The sequence below is a fragment of the Vulpes lagopus genome, chromosome 21 (genome assembly GCF_018345385.1).
Source record: "Vulpes lagopus strain Blue_001 chromosome 21, ASM1834538v1, whole genome shotgun sequence".
NCBI lineage: Eukaryota > Metazoa > Chordata > Mammalia > Carnivora > Canidae > Vulpes > Vulpes lagopus.
In genome coordinates, this window is record NC_054844.1 from 30,898,240 (window position 1) to 30,919,534 (window position 21,295).

The following is a 21,295-nucleotide window of genomic DNA, read 5'->3' on the forward strand; positions in this document are numbered from 1 at the left end:
ATTGGAAGATTCTAATAATGCAAAGCATGACCAATCAAGCATTGAATCGAAGAAAAGGATTTCCAGGGTCAGCAATATAACAACTTTGCCTGTGGTGCTTTCCCTGAGACTGGCAGATCTATATACTATCCTCATGGAGGTGGTTCTGGTGGTTAAACAAGAATCATCCCGGTGATGATCATAGTGTAATTAACCACGTATGTGCCTAACTTAACCCGTAATTACCAAAGGTTGTTCCAAATATTCTAAAATTATTCTCATTTCCACAGCCCCAAGCTAAATAAACCGTCATTGTTTACATTGTCAAAACACTTGAACCAGGTGAATGCTATGTGATCATGCAGTTGCCATCCAGCATAGAGTTCTCTCTGAAAGAATTCACCAGAAGACTGGGAACAGATCATCCTTAAAGAAGTTTACCCAGATCACTAGTTACACAAACACCTGTCACTTAATTGTCATTTAAACAAGTCCTGAACCCAAACAGAGAATTACCCAGTCACTCAATTTAGCATAATTTTATAAAGTGTCATTAATTCTCATATGGTCAGTTCCATTTTCATTTTGCTTTGCTCTTTCATACGACAGAACTTATACATGTCTGTCAACTACTAGCCAGTGTCTGAAAATCCATTAAAATAGCATATTATGCTTGTGCTAACATCTCTCTTTGCAACCTAATGGTTTATTAATTTAGGGTTCATCCTCAAAGGTTTTAGTGAACCCATAGTGTATTTTGCCCAGGGAACAATTCAATTTATCACTCTGTCAGTCATAAAAAAATATTATTTTGAGGTACAAACTATCACTAATGGAATAGAAAGCTACATGTTGAATTAATCTATACAAAAGAGATAATGCTCTAGTCTAGATCTTTTCATTTGCTCAACTAAACATAGATTTCATCATGAGATATCCATCTTTATGTGTATATGTACATGGACATTATATACAGATCCATATTCATATTCACATTCTTATATACAAAAAAGAGTGATAGAACTCTTAGAGCACAATGAATCAGAGTAAATAAATTCCCATGGAATAGTACTGAAATTTTATTACTCACCATCAAATTCTGCTGGTCCAACACCTACTATAATTATCGACATTGGAAGTTTTGAAGCCTTCAAAGAAAATACACAATTAGTTCACAATTAAGAAATTGAGTTCTTAAGAAAATGAAGTTTAAGAAGAAAATAATATACTGCTTTGCTATTTTTTCAAGATGTTCACTAAAATAGTCTTGGACACATTTGAAGTTAACACAGGATAATATGCTTGATTTTACTCCTTCTTTTTGAACTCTGTACACACACTTATTCAGTGAGACATTCTTCAGGAATGACCAGCCTTGGACAATATAAAAAATAAAAAGTATTTCCCATCTGCTTTCACTTGCTATTCTCAGCCAATATCTTCCTAAGCTGACTTGGGTATCTTTGGTCACTTTATTCGTGTTCTCTCTCCTCTCAAAAATCATTCAGTTGCTAAATGGGAGAAAAAGGTACTCTATTTGTGAAACAGTAATACCCTACTCTACCTCATTAACACCCAATGGATACAAAAGCAATTTTCATAGTAAATGAGTGAATACAAATGATAAGTACAGAAGACTGATGAATCACTGACCTCTACTTCCGAAAACAATACAGTATATGCTAATTAGTTCAATTTGAATTTTTAAGACAAGAAATACTCTGGACAACTGTAACATTGTGTACAAGTACATTCAACTAGTAGAGGTAAATACACTCATGGACATGAAAGTGATGCTATTATCTTATTTATCTTTTTTGGAGAGGGACATAAATTTGTTACAACTCAGTCATCCACACCGCTCAGGTTAGTCCTTAAGGATTAATGAATGTTATTTATGCATTTGAGTTGTCTGGATAAAGTTAAGAATGCAATCAACTGCAAAGGCATGGGCATTTTGTTTCAGTATTAAGTAAACCCTGCTTATTCAAACTAAGTAGCACCAGGCTGTCATTTAGCCACCCCCAAGACTGAATGACCCCTACTCACATTGACTATGGACTCCTTGGTTTGAGCCATATCCGAGATAACACCATCTGTCACAATCAGGAGCACAAAATACTGGGAACCATCTTTTACAGAAGAGGCATATCTAAAGCAATGAAAAGATAAAGAATACCATGGAAAATAAAAACAGTTCTTCTGTATGTGATGGTTGCTAAATATTGTGATAGTCAACAAACCTTTAATCTCAAGGAAATATTTAAGCATATGCTAGGAGTCTATATTATGCAAGCTCTCAAATAATACATTTTTCTGAAATAGCACACTAGACTAACAGCCATACTGCTGCATGCCAGCACACAGACATGCCTATCTGCCTTGGAAATTCATTCACTAATAATAGGTGAGCTGGATGTGGATATGTTGAACACAATAGAATGGATATAGCTTTCAGAAACAGATATCCTAGCTAAGCAACACATTATGTGTATGATCTTCAGTAAATTACTTAAGCTATCTAAACTTTGTTTCTTTGCCTTTAAAATCAAGATTACATACCTCTGCGTTGCTAATAAAGAAATTGCATGCATGCTACTCAATATATAATACAGTTTTAGAAATTGTAGCAATAATCATAAATGTTTTTTGTTTTAAAATAGATGCAGGTGATGGTTGCACATCATGGTGAATATCCTGAATGTCACACGGCTAAACTTCAAAATGGTTACTGTTATGTTAATTTCATCTGAATAAAAAAAATTCAAAGGAAGAAACACTTTTTCACATCTCCAGAGTTCAAGTTCTTAATATTTGTTAAACTGCTGAAACAAGGGGAAAAGATACCAAACAAAGACAAAAATTAGATATATAAGAACATATTCTAGTACTTAAAGTTTATCAGAGTTCTCACCAAATAATAGTAATTTATAGGAGAATTTTATGAATGTTTTATTTCATTATATCTCTTTTTTCCATTGTGTTCTACATTCTGGGTATCTAGATTATATTCTCAAAAAATATAACCTCTATAAACAAATCATAATAACCTTTATGATTTTTAGTATATCATTAATATTCAGGTCATGTCTAGTAATAAGCAAACATTATAGTACTCTTAGGAGATAATAAACAAGAAGACTTTGGTCTACTTCTGTAAAAAAAAAAAAAACCACTGAGTATTTATGTATTATAGAATCATAGGAAAAAAGTATCACAGAAAAACTGGGTTCAAGAACATGTCCATTGATTACCATAAAACTCCTTCATAATTTGAAGTACCCAAAGGGATCAAGTTTGAACAGGTCAAGGACAGACCAATAGCATAATATGACAGGGAAAACATTTCTTGGAGAGCAAAATTAACAACCATATGGACAAAAAAAAAATACAACTTTGCCATAGACTAGAGAAACTAGTAATTGTTCATGCAGCTAACAAAATGGTAATTTTATAGACAGATCAAGAGGCTACAGTTAGTGGCATGTTCACATCCTATGAAGATGGTGTTGAACTGGTTCCACAATGTACAAGCCAAAAATACTCCCACAATATTGAACTGACCTTCAACATTAAAGAATTTATAAATGTGATGGTAACACAGTCAATGAAAAACAATCCCAACCAGATCTGAGACTATTTCCTATTTCATGATTAACTTTTTTTTCTTAATTAAGGAACTCAGATAATCTCCCTCAGGTATTCATTTTTTTTTTTAACTTTTAAGTACCCATTATTTTTTAAAAAGCATTTCTTACTATGCTTCAGAAACATAGGGTTTTATATTTCATGTGATTAATGAAAGGCCATTAATTGTAGTAAGAAAAGCTACTACGAGTACAAGAGTGTGGCTTCTCTGCTTTCCTTACCATATGATGCTCTTAACTGGCAAAATCTTACCACATTTAAAAACAATACAGAAAGTTAAACATTATGCATTTCTATAAATATTACTTCAAGTGGCTTAACTGATTTTGGGAGGGGGAGCGTATTTATTTTTATTTTCTTTCAACACTTCTGATCATCCATAAGGAAAGTCTCAGTTGTTACATATTTTTTCCAGTTTTATTGAGGTATAATTGGTATACAAAAAACCCTACATAATTAAGGAATATGGTTTGATGAGTTTGGACATATGTAACATAAATTCATGTTACTGTCAAAAGCATCAAAATAATAAATATACCATTTCTAAATTTTCTTTGTGTCCCTTATATGTGTGCACATGGTTAAAAAAAACAAACAACTGACATGAAATCAAACTTCTTAACAAATTTTTAAGTGCCAATATCTTATTGTTATCCAATGAGTATATCTTGGCTGTTGTGAGTAATGCTGCAGAAATCTCTCTGTGATCCTGATTTTTAATTTTTGTGGATGTATACTCAGAAGTAGGATTTCTGGTAGCTCTGTTTTTATTTTTTGAGGAATGTCTATGCTGTTTTTTTCATAGCAGCTGCACCAATTTAAAATTCCCACCAACCGTGCACAAGGGTTCCAATTTCTTCATATCCTTGCCAACACTTGTTATCGTTTTGACTTTTTGATTATAGTCATGCTAACAAGTGTGAAGTGATAATGATAGTTCATTGTGGTTTTGATTTGCATTTCCCTGATGATTAGTAACGTTGAGCATTTTGTATATACCTGTTGGCCATTTGTATGCCTTCTTTGAAGAAAGGTTATGCCAGTCCTGTGCCCGTTTTTAAAATCAGATTAGTTGTATTTTTGCTATTGAGTTTTAGGAGTTCCCTATATATTTTGGAAATTAATCCCTTATCAAATATATAGTTTGCAAATATTATACTCCAAGGTTGCCTTTTCATTTTGTTGACTTTTTTTGCTGTGTAGAAACTTTGTTTCGATGTAGTCCCACCCATTTATTTTTGCTTTTGCTGCTTGTGTTTTTGGGGTCATTCCCAAGAAATCATTGCCAAGATCAATATCAAGGTTTTTCTCTATGTTTTATTCTAGGAGTTTTATCATTTTGGATCTTATATTTAATCAATTTTAACTTTTGTGAGTGGTAGTATAAGTATCCAATTTCATTCTTTTTCATGTGTATATCCAGTTTTCCCAACACCATTAAAGAAATTATCCTTTCCCTATTGTATCTTCTTGACACCCTTGTCAAAGATCAGTTGGCCATACACCTGCAGGCTTTAGTCGGGGCCTCTCTATTCTGTTCTATTGGTAATATGCTTATTTTCTTAAAGACTTTATTTATTTATTTATTTATTTATTTATTTATTTATTTATTCATGAGACATACAGAGAGAGAGAGAGAGGCAGAGTTATAGGCAGAAAGAGAAGTAGGCTCCCTTCAAAAAGCCCAGTGTGGGACTTGATCCCGGGACCCGGGATCATGACCTGAGCCAAAGGCAGATGCTCAACCGCTGAGCCACCCAGGCATCCATATATGTTCTCATTATTTTATATCAGTACCTTGCTGTTTTAATTATTGCATCTTTGTAGTATATTTAAAAATCAGACAGTGTGATGCCTCCAGCTTTGTTCTTTCTCAAGATTGCTTCAGTTATTCAAGGTCCTTTATGGTTTCACATATATTTTAAGATTGTTTTTTTCTATATCTGCAAGAAATGCCATTAAGATTTTGATAGAGATTGCACTGAATCTGTAGAACACTCTGGGTAGTAAGGACATTTAAACAATATTAATTTTCCAATCCATAAACATAGGATGTCTTTCCATCTATCTGCGTCTGCTTTAATTTCTTTCATTGATGTTTCATAATTTTCATTACAAAGGCCTTTCACTTCAAGTTTATTCCTAAGTATTTTATTTTTTAGTGCTATTGTAAATAGAATTATTTTTTAATATTTTATTTATTTATTCATAAGAGATACAGAGAGAGAGGCAGAGACATAGTCAGAGGGAGAAGCAGGCTCCTGTGAGGAACCCAATGTGGGACTCCATCCTGGAACCCTGGGATCATGCCCTGAGTCAACGGCAGACGCTCAACCACTGAGCCACCCAGGTGTCCCAAAATAGGATTATTTAATTTCCTTTTCAGATAGTTTATTGTTAGTGTTTGGAAATGCAACTTTTTTATAGGTTGTCCAGCAACTTTACTGAGTTCATTTATCATCAGTTCTAATAAGGTTTCTTTTTGTTTTATTCTATCTGGCTTTGTTTTGTTTTCTTCAGTCTTTAGGGTTTCTACATATAAGACCATGTTCTCTGCAAAAAGAGATAACTTTCTTTCTTCCTTTACAATTTGGATGGCTTTTATTTCTTCTTCTTATCTAATTGCTCTCGCTAGGACGTCTTAGAACTATGTTAAATAGATTGGGAGAGTGGGTATCCTTGCCTTGTTGTATATGTTAGAGGAAAACTTTTAGTGTTTATCATTAAGTATGATGTTAGCTGTGGCCTTTATTGTGTTGACATAAATTCCTCTGTACCTAGTTTGTTGATAGTTTCTATCATGAAAAAGTATTGAATTTTGTCAAGTGCTTTTTCTCTATTTCTTGAGATGATCGTATGATTTCATATGTTCATAAAATGACTTGGAAGTATTCCCTCTCCTATTTTTTGTAACAGTTTAGGAAGAATTGGTATTAATTCTTCTTTAAAATCATTGGTAAGATTCACCAATGTAGCCATCTGGCCCTGAGCTTTTTTATGTTGGAAGATTTTTGGTAACGGATTCAATCTCCTTATTTGTTATTGTCTGTGCAGGCTTTCTATTTCTCTTGATTTATTCTTAGTACACTATATGTTTCTAGGAATTTATCCATTTCTTTTAGGTTGCTCAATTTGTTAGAGTACAATTTTTCATAACAGTCTCTTATGATATTTTTTGTTTCTGTGACATCACTTACAATGTCTTCTCTTTCATTTTTTATTTCATTTATTTGAGTCTTCTCTCTTTTTTTTCTTAGTCTACCTAAGGGCTGGTCAATTTTGTTTACCTTTTCAAAAAACGAACTCTAGCCTTTGTCAATTTTTTCTATTGATTTTTATTCTCTATTTATTTTTGCTCTAATTATTACTATGTCCTTCCTTCTGCTAACCTGTACTTTTTCTTCTTTTAGTTCCTTGAGATATAATAAGTTTTGTCATTTAAGATTTTTCTCCTTTATTAACATGTGGTGTTTATCTCTTATAGACTTGCCTCTTAATAGTGTCTTTGTGGTATTCCATAAATTTTGGTATATTGTGTTTTCATTTATCTCAAGATATTTCCCAACTCCTTTTTGATTTTTTTCTTTGACTCAGTGAATATTCGAGAGAATGTTGATTTCCACTCATTGTGACTTTTTCTGATTTCTTCTTTTTTTCCTACTGTGTTCAGAAGAGAGACTTGGAATGATTTTAATCATTAAATTTATTAAGACTAGACTTGTGTCCTATAATGTAATCTATCCTAGGGAATGTTTCATTAGTACTTGAAAATAATATGCATCCTGGGGCTATTGAGTGAAATATTCTGTATGTCTGTTAGGTCCATTTGGTCTAGAGTGGTGCTCAAGTTTGCTCTTTCTTTATTGATATGGATGGCCTATCTATTATTAAAAGTGGGGGGGATCCCTGGGTGGCGCAGCAGTTTAGCGCCTGCCTTTGGCCCAGGGCACGATCCTGGAGACCCGGGATCGAATCCCACGTCGGGCTCCCGGTGCATGGAGCCTGCTTCTCCCTCTGCCTATGTCTCTGCCTCTCTCTCTCTCTCTGTGTGACTATCATAAATAAATAATTTTTTTAAAAAATCTATTAAAAGTGGGGTACCAAAGTTTTCTAATATTATTGTATTACACTATTTGTTCCTCAGATATGTCAACTTTTGCTTTATATATTTAGGTGCTTTGATATTGGGCACATACATATTTATAATGATTATATCTTCCTGTTGAATTGACACTTTTTAAGAAAAATTTAATTCTTAATAAAAGTTCAATTTAAGACATACAAAATAATGATTCGATATATATATATATAATGAAATGATTATTACAGTCAAGCTAATAATATCATCATATCATCTCCTTACATAGTTCCCATATTACTTTGTTAGCAAATTTCCAGTATTCAATATGGTATTTAACTATAGTAATCACATAACATATTAGAAATCTAGACTTAATTTGTCCTGCACAATGCAACTTTGTACCCTTTGACCAATATCTCCCTATTACCCTGCCTCCCCTCCCTTGGTTACCACCACCCTATTCTCTGCTTCTATGTATTGGCTTTTTAAAATTCCACATATAAGTGAGATCATGAAGTTTTTTCTTTCTTTCTGTGTCTAGTTCATCCATTTGGTTACAAATGGTAGACTCTCCTTTTTAAAGGCTGAATAATACTTCATAGATATGAAAGTTTCTCCCACTATCAGAAAACGGAGCATTCTTATGAAAGCCCCCATAAGCAGAAATGGTATAAAATGAAAAAGCAATTACCATTAATTTATATGGAAAGTTTTTTGAGTATTCCCAGACCTAAAAAATAACCTATCCTATCTTGGGCTTTTCTGATACCTTAGGAGACATCTTGCTAACAGATGCACAGTGGAGATAGAGCACAGATGCTCACAGATAGAGTTCAAAGCTAAGGCACCTTGACACTTAGATGCTGAATGTAGTTCCTAAGGAAAGAGCTTAGTGACATGACTCTTGCTGCTTGTGATTCAGGCTACTTTTATAACAGCTTGTTGTAAAACAAACACTGAAATCTATAAAAGCAAAAAATCTTTGGATTTATTTTGGTTAGTGAAAACAGATCCTAATGTAAGTGTAATGTGAACTTTTGAAAGTGAAGGATACCTGTACATATCAATCAATATATCATATAAATTGACCCTTTTATTATGTAATAACCTTCTTTGTCTCTTGTGTCAGTTTTTATTTAAAGTCTATCTTCTCTGGTATAATCATAGACACCCCTGGCTGCTCTATTTTGGTTATCACGTGCATGGAATATATCTTTTTTCATCCCCGTCATTTTTGGTCTATGTATGTCCTTAAACCTAAGTCGAGTCTCTTGCAGACAACATATAGTTTGGTCTTGTTTTTTTTAGCCATTCAGCCATTCCGTGTCTTTTGACTGCTGAGCTTAATACATTTACATTTTGGTTTTCTTTTGATTCACCAGAAAGTATACCTAAGAGAAGGGGAAAATATATTCATACCATCAAAAGAGTTGGGAATAGAATCTGAAGCAGATATGGAAAACTTGGAATTTCTCTGAAGTTTGCTGTTTTACCTTAAAAATTCATAGGAACTTTACATTTTATTTTATAAAAAGTATGTGCTTGTGTTAATGCTATATGTTTCTTAACTTTGAATGCTACAGAAAGAAATATGAATTTAATGTGTGGCTCTCACTACCTCTAGATACACTAATTTGAAAATAAATTTCATTTTAGTCTTTATCATCATAAGCACCATGAATTAATCTTTTAAAACTTTTCATGATTTTATGGGATTTTTGCAGTATTCATTGGCATATTGTTGCACTTTGCACATAAATCTAAGTATCAAACAAAATAATATTTTCTGCTACCATTTCTTCTCATTTAGTCTATTTTGATGTATTATATATCTGTAATAAGATAATTAAAATGCTACAGAAATGTGTTAAGTAGAAAGTAGAAGCTGATCACATCTCAATCTGTCTTCCAGGAGGTAACACTGATATATAGCCTTATGATTCAAATTATGTTTTAAATCTATTAAAGAAGCTTGCTGCTTAAAGGAACCTGATGATGAATTCTTTTGTAAATTGCATAATTATAACCCTTATCATTAAAAGCCTGCTAAATGTCTTTGTTCAAATATAGGCAATCTATAATTTATATTTTAATATTTCTATGGTAAATCTGAGAGAGAGGTTAATTTTGTCAGAGTTTTGGAATTCAAATGCATTCCACTAGAGTCTTTGTCAAGCAACTTTATGGGATTGTGTTTATAAAATTCATAAATGGTTGGCTCAGATTTGTGGAATATTTTCTTAGCTTATTATTAGTTCATAGGAATCGGGAGCACAACACAAGATAAGAAACCGACTCAGAAATGTTGTATTTAAGTAGTTTAATTTTGATATACACAATGAATTAAATCTTAATGCTAAATAAAGGGATACATCTAAATTATTCCAACACAAAGTAACACAGTAATTTTTATGTTATTAAGTTGTTACCCAAACTATTTTTGGCAGTATAATGAAGTGACCCACCATGTCCACAATCATATGTAGTTTTGTTGCACTTTCTCATTTATGTATGTTTACCTCTGGAACTGAGATAAAAGGGTTTAAGTATGTAAGGCATCATAACATAGGTACTTGGAAAAAGATTATTCTGTTTGGAATTTCAGCTCCACCACAAATGGCCACTCTTACATATCCATTTTGTCATCAGCAAAATAGAAATAATAACACTACTGACACCTCTTAGAGTTGTTGTGAAGATTTAAAGAAATTAGCACTGAACACGTTGCCTGAGATACATTATGGGCTCAAAAATGAAACTTAATTTTAGTTGGTTATCTGGATCTAGATTTAGATACAAAAATCTAGTCAATAGTTAGAAATGGATAGATCCTTCTTAAAAACTGAAATGTGACAGCCCCAAAACAAGCAATTGGTTAGGCATAAGAAACAAATGACTCGTAGTTAGGAAAAAATACATTATTAAGTCAACTGAAGAAAATAGTAAAATTTTCACAATAGCCTGAAAAGATAATCGATATTTTCATTGTTATATTATTTTGAAGTAATAAGCTGGTAAAATATACCAACAAAATATATTTCAAATATCTTGAAGTTATTGAGGTAGAATTCTAGATGAAGAGAAACCTTTGAAAAAAATGATCTAAACTGGAATGTAAACATAGTAATTGCCATATCCGAGAGGGCATTGAGTTAGTAAGGGGATAAGTAAACCCCACTTTATTATTACCACATGTCTATAAACACATGATTTCCTTAACATGGTTCTTCTTTAACTACTAAAGAGATTTAAACATAGTGTTATAGACATTAGGTCTCTTAATAAATTCATATATGGAAAGGATTTCTCTGATTTTAAATTTGTTTTAAATGTACAACATAATGGTAATGCATATCTTTTGGTAGGTACGATGGTCTTATGTGTCAACTTGGTTCAGCTATGGCGGCAGGTTACTTAGTTAAATACTAATTAAGGTATTCCTGTGAAGATATTTTGTTTTTCTTTGTTTAAGATTTTATTTATTTGAGAGAGGGCACAAGCAGGGTGCGGGACAGATGGATAAGCAGACTCCCCACTGAGTAGGGATGCCAGGCTCAATTCTGCGACTCTGGATCATGGCCTGAGCTGAAGGCAGATACTTAATTGACTGAGTCACCCAGGTGCCTCTTGTGAAGGTATTTTGAAGATATAGTTAATATCTACAAGTGGATGACTTTAAGTAAATGGGATTATCCTCAAAAATTTGGGTGGGCCTCATTCCAATCAGTTGAAGGCCTTTACCAATTGGTTTCCAAAGAAAAAGGAATTCTGACTTAAGACTGCAAGGATATAATATCCTGCCTGAGTTTCCATCCTATCAGATTCCCCTACAAATTTATGATTTGCCAGTGCCTGCCACTGCATGAGCCAATTCTTTAAAATAAATTTATCTATACATCTATATTTATCTATAATTAGCTATGTTTCTCCTGAGGACCCTGATTGATACAGTAGGTATCAATCACAATCACATTTTCTACAGGCCACTAAAATTGACTAAGCACTACCATTAATAGTTTCTTTAGTTTCTATTATAAACTTATTTTATTTTATATTTGTGAGAGAGAGAGAGAGAAAGAAAGAGAGAGCGTGCAAGTGGGATGCAGAAACAGAGAGAGAACGAAAATCATAAGCAGGCCTCATGTTGCCATGTGGTTCGATCTAAAGACCCTGAGATCATTTATCATTTTTCTTGTATTTTTTTATAAAAGACATCAGTGGGTAGTGGGAGAGGAGGTGGGCGGGTGGATGGGGTGACTGGGTGATGGGCAGGGAGGGGAGGCACTTGACGGGATGAGCACTGGGTGTTATATCTTGGCAAATCAAACTCCAATAAAAAAATATACAAAAAAAAAGACATCAGTATTCTCTACAGTAGTGTGTGAAAGAGAATGAGAGTCAACTATAATTTATTTTGTGATAATATTATTTTTTAATACTGCTTTGACAATCACCAAAAAAAACTAGGAAATAGAGTACAGATAATGCTAATCATATAGGCTAATATAATTAGCTAGGATATGTTTTTCAAATTACATGTAATGACCCATTAGTGGATTCTGAAATCAATTTTGTGGGTCAAGACACAAAAGAATAACAGAAAAGAACAGGACATCATAGACATAAAGAGGAAATATAAGAAAAGGATAGGTATTATTTCATAAATAATCCTTTTTTTTTTTTAGTTGTATGTGTTCTGGGTTGGGACGTGAAATTCGTAAGTTAAAACAGACCATGGATGAAAATGTTTCAAAAGCCTAAGCTTAAAGGGTCACACTCAGAGAATGGTCATCAATGTATCACTGTCAACCTGAGTTGGACTTCCACAGGAGTGTTCTACTGGGGTCAGCCCTGGGTACAGGGGTATTTTAGTATCTTGTCTATGTCCCAGATAATGGAAAGTAGAACACATTTAGGTTACTCATGATGTCCAGTATAGAGATGATACAGTACCAGAACCTTTAAAAAGAGAATTGAGATTTCTTATCACTTTACACAATGATCAACTTATCCCAATGCAGCATATTTTCATGTTCTGACTATATACTAGGAAGGATACAAAAGCTACACTTTTTTTAATTTTCTAAAAATAAGGCAATGCTTCATAGGATCTGCAACTGGGTCAAACATTTTAAGGATTTTAAAAGTGGTGTCTAATTTACTTATTTATACACTCACGAAAAAAATAAGTAAATGTATATAGATTTTTACATTTAGAAACTTTTTCCAGAACATGTAATTGGAATCATAAGCAATTATATTCTGATCTCAATACTATGTACTATATACAGGTAGCGCTCTGGGAATTTTTAAAATTAGCTATTATATTAATTTCAGAGAGGTTAAAATAATGTGTCCTATATATTACTCAAAGGCTTTAGTTGTCTTCATGTTCTCTTATTACTTCTATGTTACTATGGAATGTGATTTTATACTGAATGATTTACATTGTTGAGATCATAATTGATCATGTTATTGCTCTCATGGCTGTCTTTTCAAAGACTAAAACACTTTTCTTGATTGAACAAATACAGGTCCTGATTGAGACTTTGATGTAAAGTTCTTAGCAATGTATTATGATAGCTCAATGGAGACTCTTTCCATTGTATCTTTTTCCTCACTTTCTTGGAGGTATGTTAGAAGAAAACATCTTTCATTTGTGGAATCATGGTAACTAATACTATAATTTCACTGCAGTCTAGTATACTAGAATAAATATCTTGTCTACTTCCACTTACCTTGCTACATGATTAATTACAGGAGCAAAGTTCGTTGGCCCATACAGTTGTACAGATTTCAGACTCCTATAATAAGCCTCCATGACCCCCTCAATGCCATCACAGTAGGGGTTTTGAGGGTTCCCATTCTGTGGAATTTACAGGCAAAAAGGAGTAGAAATTAGTAGTGTCTGTACAGATCAATTGGAAAAGAAGAAAGATAGGTTGACACTCAAAGATATTTTAGAATAACAATCATTTATATAAGAGCAAAAATAACACATTAAGTAGTCAACAATAGTTTACAATATATTGTATAAATTGTGATATGATGAATCTAATATATAAGCATTAAAACTGATACTCTTCAAAAGAACTATAGGATATTCTAAATAATCTTGAGAAGCTGAATATCGTAACATTCTATAATTAATGTCTTCATTATCATGTCTGTGTATTTGTAGAGATGAATATATAAAAATCCTAAGAAGTAAATAAAATATTAACAGTGGATAACTCGGGGTGATTACATATAATTGGTTACTTTTATTTCATTCTTTAAACTATTCAATATTTCCCAAGTTTTCTGCAGTGACATCTATTAAAATCAAGAAAAAAAATCGCTATCCATTCAGTTTAGCCTTATAGAAAGAAAAATACAAAATATCTGCCACATGTGCATTTTTAGGTCACAACTGATAACCTCAAGGAGAGAAGGGTTCTTGGGGAATGTAATGTGGTGTGGAAAATATCAAGAAAAGTTAAAAGGAAAAGAATCAAAGAAGCATTCATGTTGTTCAAGGGAAATAGAGCTTGTGACCACGTTCTCATTCTGAAAATGGCACCTAGAAGGCACTTCATACCTAGAGACCTAGACTAGCTTTTTCATATCTTGAATGCTTTGCTATTATTAGGTTTAATTCTCCTACTCTAGATTTTGCAACTAACATAAATAAGGCAAATAACACAAATATTAGTTATCTATTGCTCTTGTAGCAGATTATCCCAAAAGTTAGTGGATTAAAACAAGGACTATTATCGCAAACATTTTTTGGGTGTCAGCAGCAGCTTAGCAGGTGGTTCTCACTTAGCATTTCTCATGGGTTGGCAATCAATATGCCAACCTGTGCATCTCCGAGCTTGACCAGAGCTACAGGATCTGCTTCCAGGAAGGCTCACTTATATGGCTGCTGGCAGGAGGTCAACATGGTCTCTCTATAGGGCTGCTTAGTGTTCTTACAGCATAGCAGCTAACTTCCTTAGAATGATTAATCAAAGAAAAACAGCAAAAAGGAAGCCCCAAAACCTTTTATAAGCTAGTCTCAAAAGATGCATACCAATACTTCTACTTCAATCTATTTGCTAGAAATGTATCACTAAGTATAGCCCATGCTCAAGGGAAAGGGAATTAGACTCCATCTCTGAAAGTAAGTTAAAAAAAAAAAAAGATATATTTAAAACACTAGAGGCCATATTTACATTTAAACATAGCTAACAATAATTTCAGCATACATATTTTTATCTGAACAATCACAAGTGACTGGTAGTTGGTAACTAAAATTTGTTGAATTCTATACACCAAGCTTAACATTAAAATATTTACATATTTAGGTAGTTTTTTTTATAGCAACCCTAAAAAGAGTAGATAAAATATTGTCATTTTCCTCACTTTACAAATGAAAAAAACTAAGGCACAGAGAGTTTAGTATGCCCCCAAATTACACAAAACAAATGAGAGGGCCAGTATTTGAACCTACACAGTTTAATTTCAGAGACCAATCACTTAAACACCACCACGCCACCATGTTTTAAAATTCTAAGCATTTTGAAAGACAGGCGATCTTAGGAAACTAGGGCAGATGTTATCAACTACTTCAGTTTTGTCATTTGGGAGAGAGGGATATATACCAACTTTTTCCTTTTAATTTTGTATTTTCTTCATAATTTTTAATTAATTGACCATCATGTAAATTTTGAAAAACATAAAAATAATAAAAGACCTCTTATAATTTATAATAATAAAGACCTCTTTATAGTTTTATATTATAAAATTGGTTACATTAATTGATTGAAATTATAAGTTTAATATTTAGCACAGGGATCCCTAGGTGGCGCAGCGGTTTAGCGCCTGCCTTTGGCCCAGGGCGCGATCCTGGAGACCCGGGATCGAATCCCACGTCGGGGTCCTGGTGCATGGAGCCTGCTTCTCCCTCTGCCTGTGTCTCTGCCTCTCTCTCTCTCTCTGTGACTATCATAAATAAATAAAAAAAAATTAAAAAAAATTAAAAAAATAATATTTAGTGCAAAGCAGTTAATGATTGCTTTTGATATTAATCTGAGCTGACCTAACTAACCTTCCTTTAAATAAAATATTACAGTATTCTTTTCCCTTGAGAAGATATGAAGCTAATTAAAATTAAAACGCATTATTGATTTTGAACATATAAAAATGCATTCTATATCTGCCTTAGAGGAAGAAATATAAACCAGGATGGTTCTGAGCTACTTTCTCATCATCATTTTAACATTTTAATTAAGGGTTTATATTTCTAGAAAATAATACATTTTCTCTCTTCCTGAGGAACTGAAATTACAACAAGGTCACCATCTTTCTCACCATTTCATTTCTCTGTTGAAAGATAATCATTGGATGTCCTATTCATCATTATGGAATATTTAAAGCACTGATTTCTGCATTAATCCTAATTCTGTAATAAATTGCTCTAAGAATTCCTCATATGCTTTGGATGACAAGAATACTTAGGACACAAAATTATACATTCTTTTTTATATACGCTTTGTATTATATCAGATTATTTAAAATAATTTACAGCTATTAAAACGACATTTTCCTCTTAATGACAAAGTTGTAATGCGTTATAAAAAGACTTTTAAAGCCTGTTTAAAAACTCATTTCACAAAATAATTATGTGTGTTAGTTACTAATTACTAACAAGCAATTAGATTTTACTTGTTAAAACAAATTAAAATAAGCATATGTGTAGATCTAGCACAAAAGAAAAGCACAGGATATTTTTGAATATAAGTGCATTCAATTTTGTTGTTTATTAATGAAGAGTGCAGTGGATGCCCTATTTTATATTTCCATTTTAATTTACTACCTTTCCCATTTATAAAATAATGAATGTTAATTTTGTAGAATGCGTAGAACATAAAGAACAGAATTCAAAATGAGCACTAATCCCACCACGCAGATTTAAGTGGGGAGGGATGTCCGGCTCTCATCCGTTTTCTCATCCATTTGGCTCCCTGAAGCATTGTATTGAGGATTTAGATTCAGTTCCAAGACAGAAGGCCATGTAGTCTCTGTTGCTGCCTAGAGCCTAGAACATTTTTCAGCAAGGCTAACAAGCTGACAAAATGCTGAAGACAAGCTCTAAGGAGTTGTTGCTTTACTCTTTGAAATGTATCCATTGCGGCCCAGCGATTGCTTATGTGGGGAAGATCGACAAGAAGTCTCCTTTTTATTCAATAAACATCTGTTGATCTTCAATTTTATGCATACAGTGTTAAGACCCTAGGCTGTTAAATTGTTAGCATCTAGATGGAAGAAAAGACAGACATATAAATATTAAATTGTGCAGATTTCTATAAATGTCAAAATAAGGGAAAAGTAGGCCAGCACTTTTATAGCTCTAGTGAGAAATCACTTGGACAGATGTAAGCATTTCAAGATTGATCATTGCAGGAGCCTTTCTTTAAAGGGTCACTGGCCATATGACCATTACAAATACCTCCCCTAAAGGTCTACACTATTATATTTTGTTGTAACAACTTAAGGAGTCATCAGAATCATAACAGGAGGAGAGTAATGATTCCCTTTTACAACCTTTGTGCTAACACGGTGGTACTAGGACATTCTTCCTTTCCATTTCTATTCCCTGTTCTTTTTCCACTATGGAATACATGTATATTGTTATTCATATTTATATGAAGACTGGGGTTTATCTGAGGCCTTTTGATTAACAGCAAAGAAAACATTAAAAATTACATTTTTCTGCTAGCCATAAACTCATCCACTAGGGATTATTTAATTTTTAGAAGGCCTTCCTTGATATCTGAAAGATTATTTGAACTTGGTATGATAAAATTCATGAAAATGTATCATAAATTACCATGAAAATATGAGGGTTTAGGATTACAGAATATACTAATTGCCAGATTGACATGGGACTGGTTTTCCTATTTGCCATTTCAGCACCTATAGATACATATTGCAGTTACTTAGGATGAGGTTAACAGAACACTGTACCAAAAAATTAAATCAAATACTAATACTGAAGGCCTATTTAATTCTGCCTTTATTTACCCAAGAAAACAAAAGTGGTTTGAAAAAAATTAATTGATCAGTGATGTTAAAGTTGACTCATTAGCATCATCATGGTTGTTTCCATCTTCAATTTGGGAGACTATTCTTCATAACCTAAAAGAGGTATGATCTCTATCCTTTAAGTATATGAACTGGGTTCAAAGAACTTTTTAAGATGCAAATAATAAAAAAAAAAATCCTTCCTTAACAATAGCATTATTTGCATAGGTTTTGTTATAAGGAATGAATTTAGAGGTAGGAAATGCAGAAAAAGAGAAGATTAGAAAGATCAAAGTTAAAAAATCATAAGCAAGGGTGAGAAGAAGTATATGGCAGGAAAAATTAATAAACCTCATTTAGTTTAACATAATTATTCATTTTCTTAAGCTTTAAAATAGCTCATGACCTTTTTCCTGAGGCACTTAAGGCTTAGCGTCACATGAGTGATTTTCATGGTTTTATAAGTTTCTGGGAGATTTTAATTCTCTAAGACACAACAAAATCCCAATAGTCATTTTTATATGACGCTGGGAATGTGGCATGCGGGCTAATTCATGGAAGAAAGAATTAAAGCCTCCAGCGACCTTTTCGGCAATTGCGTGGGCAATGGAACAGATAAGCAAGGAAAGATATAGAAATAAAAACGTGAAAATACTGCTTTAAAAGATAATTAAGGAAGTTTAAATTTAATCATATAAAAGCTCTGGATGTATGTGTGTGTGTATATCATGATCAATATCATACTATGGTGTTAATAAAGCACATATCCCAGAGGTAGGCTTGATTGTAGGTACTGTTATAAAATGTGCTTTAGTAGCAGTTAAAGAGCATGTATTCTAAAACAAGACTGATCTGGGTTCAAGTCCTGTCCTCTGGAACCTGCTTAATTCCTGTTACTCTGAGCTGAATTATACAACACTTGGGCACTATTTCACTATATTATTCATTCGATAGGAGTAGCACTTGCAAGAGTAGTACTATGTGATAGTCATGATATACCTACCACATAGAAATCTTATGAAAATTATGTAAGAAAATTATTGTAAAGCATTTGGCTTGATATTTGGTAATTACTCAATAAATAGTAGTTTATTATTTTTGTCTACTTTGCTTGAGAACTTAAAAAAATCTCTATGATTATGCATTGCTTTTGTAACAAGAACAAAGTCCTACAAAAAAAAATGGGGATGGAAGAGGTAACTTCTGAAATGTATAGAGGGTAGGAAGGCACTTCTATAGGAAAAGCTAAAACTTTTCAAAGTGATAGCCAACCATTCCTATATTGATTTTCTCATTATTTTATCACAAGTACAGTGAGAGTAAGGCTGATTGGATCTATAAGCATTATCTCTGTGGAGTTTATTTTGAAGGTAGAGTGCAGTACATTGCTTCTCTAAAAATCACACAATATGGGCTAGATCTATGTAGAGTAAATATTAACTAGATAAATATTTATTCCAGTCATATCTACTCCATTATATTGAAATCATAATTAGCTATGCTGTAATCATTGCTTCCATTAAAAATTTTTTTTAAAGATTTTTTATTTATTTATTAGAGACAGAGAGAGAAAGAGAGAGAGAGAGAGAGAGAGAAACACAGGCAGAGGGAGAAGCAGGCTCCATGCAGGGAGCCTGACACGGGACTTGATCCCGGGTCTCCAGGTTCAGGCCCAAAGGCTGCGCTAAACCTCTGAGCCACCAGGGCTGCCCCACATTTAAAAATTTAATTCTAGCCATAACTATTCCTTTAAATTTGAAAAGAAATGCCATTTTATTAGATGGTAGATTAAGATAGCCACAGATTCTTTGAGATAGCCTCCCACTGAGAGGTGATGGTTGTTTGAAAACCGGGCTGGCTTTAGTGACTTGCTTGGCCACATCTAAAACGTGATACATTTTAGATATACTTATTACTAATATTTTTAACTGTCTTTTTTTTACCATTAACACCTCACTCCTAAATTAATCATTTACCAAAATTAAGTTGAGTTTACAGTCACAAAATATTGCTACGTAATTGACTAAAGCGTAAGTGGTGAACCAATATTAAAAGATCCAACATATTATTTTCTTCGAAAGATCAAATCCTTGTGACGTATTCTTACCAAAGCAAATTCATGAGATATCCTTCCATCCGGAGGCAGTTTTGCACCAAAACCTAGAGCTGGGAACATTTTATCACTGTCATAATCTTGAACGATTTCTCCCACTGCTTTCAGTGCCATTCCATAGGCATTCAGTTGGTAAGGATTCATGTAATGGAGAGATGTGGGCTGGGCGGGGTTGCCTGATGACAGAAAAAATATTTCAATCATGACTGATCAGGCCAAAGATGTCATTTTTTTGGACATTTTTCTTGATGCCTATTTTGGAATGAAATACTTAAAATTATGTTTTCTGCCTACAACCATACTGTGTCAAATAATTTCTTTTTGGATGGATATTAACATAAAAATATTCATTACATTGTATCAGACATGTGGAAGGTTTTCCAAAGATATGCCAAAGCATATGCAGATTTTTTTCAGAAATTATTCCTCATTGTCAATGCTACAGGCTACTCTTGAATCTCAGTTGCAGAAGTATTAAAGCACATTTGTTAAACTGATTTTATAGTCATCTTTATTTTTTAAAAAATCATGTACCTTTAGCTGAACCCTCATGCCTATAATTAGAGGACTATGAAGGCTTCTAAAGTTCTATTACAAACATAAATTGAATATTTGAAAAATATCTCAATTTAATCACTTTAAAGAGGAAAGCATAGGGATTTTAAAATTCAAGCCAATTAAATATCTCTCTCTGAAAAATGATTTGGAGTTTCTAACTAGACATTAAATGAGGAGCCAGAAGGCTCAAAGTCCAGTCTTGCAATTTTCAAGACAATACCTATAAAATGTCTGCAATAAATCCTACCCCAGTGTTTACTGGAAGGACAAAAGGAGATTATATGTGTGAAAGTGATTAAAAATAATAAAGCACCATAGAAATAGAAGGTTTAACTGCTACTGTTATTACTGTCTGGGTCAGCCATAAGGTTCTGAAATTTCAATATACTTATGTAGGATGTTGCATTTCAATCAGAGATGAATTTGAAAGAGAAAGTAATGTAAGTTCTACCACTCAAACATATTGAGATTCACATTGAGTTGCCCTAATTACCAGCACAAAGGCTGCTTGAAAGTCCATTTAGTCTCTTAAGTGAAAATAGAAAGTTAAATGAGACTTGTAATAGCACATAAAGCTCAATTCTACTTTAAAACATTGCCTGAAGGAGGAAAGCCTTAGGGCACAGTCCTTTTCTGATAAAAAAAAATAATAATAATAAGCGCTTGAGATCCAGAGAGAAACAAAATTAAGGAGTGATCTCCCCTTGGTTTATAATACATATAATTATACACAGAACATTTCTGGTCTAAAAATAATACATTGCATAAATACATTTATATTTCCAAAGGGTTACTGGCATTCAAGGGCTGGTTCTACATGACGAAATTTCTGAAAAAGGATCTCCTGACAAAGTGGCCTTAACATTCAT

At 33.0% G+C, this 21,295-nt stretch overlaps 1 protein-coding gene across 1 annotated transcript in view; it reads right to left on the reverse strand.

Annotated features, from left to right (window-relative positions):
* CPNE8 (copine 8) overlaps positions 1–21,295 on the reverse strand; it is a 212,518-nt gene that overhangs the window by 15,452 nt on the left and 175,771 nt on the right. Inside the window, exons 15-18 of the mRNA XM_041736348.1 lie at positions 19,863–20,044; positions 13,447–13,574; positions 2,029–2,131; positions 1,070–1,127 (exon numbers count right to left, since the gene is read on the reverse strand). Coding sequence (XP_041592282.1) covers positions 1,070–1,127; positions 2,029–2,131; positions 13,447–13,574; positions 19,863–20,044 — 471 coding nt within the window. The remainder of the gene's footprint in view (positions 1–1,069; positions 1,128–2,028; positions 2,132–13,446; positions 13,575–19,862; positions 20,045–21,295) is intronic.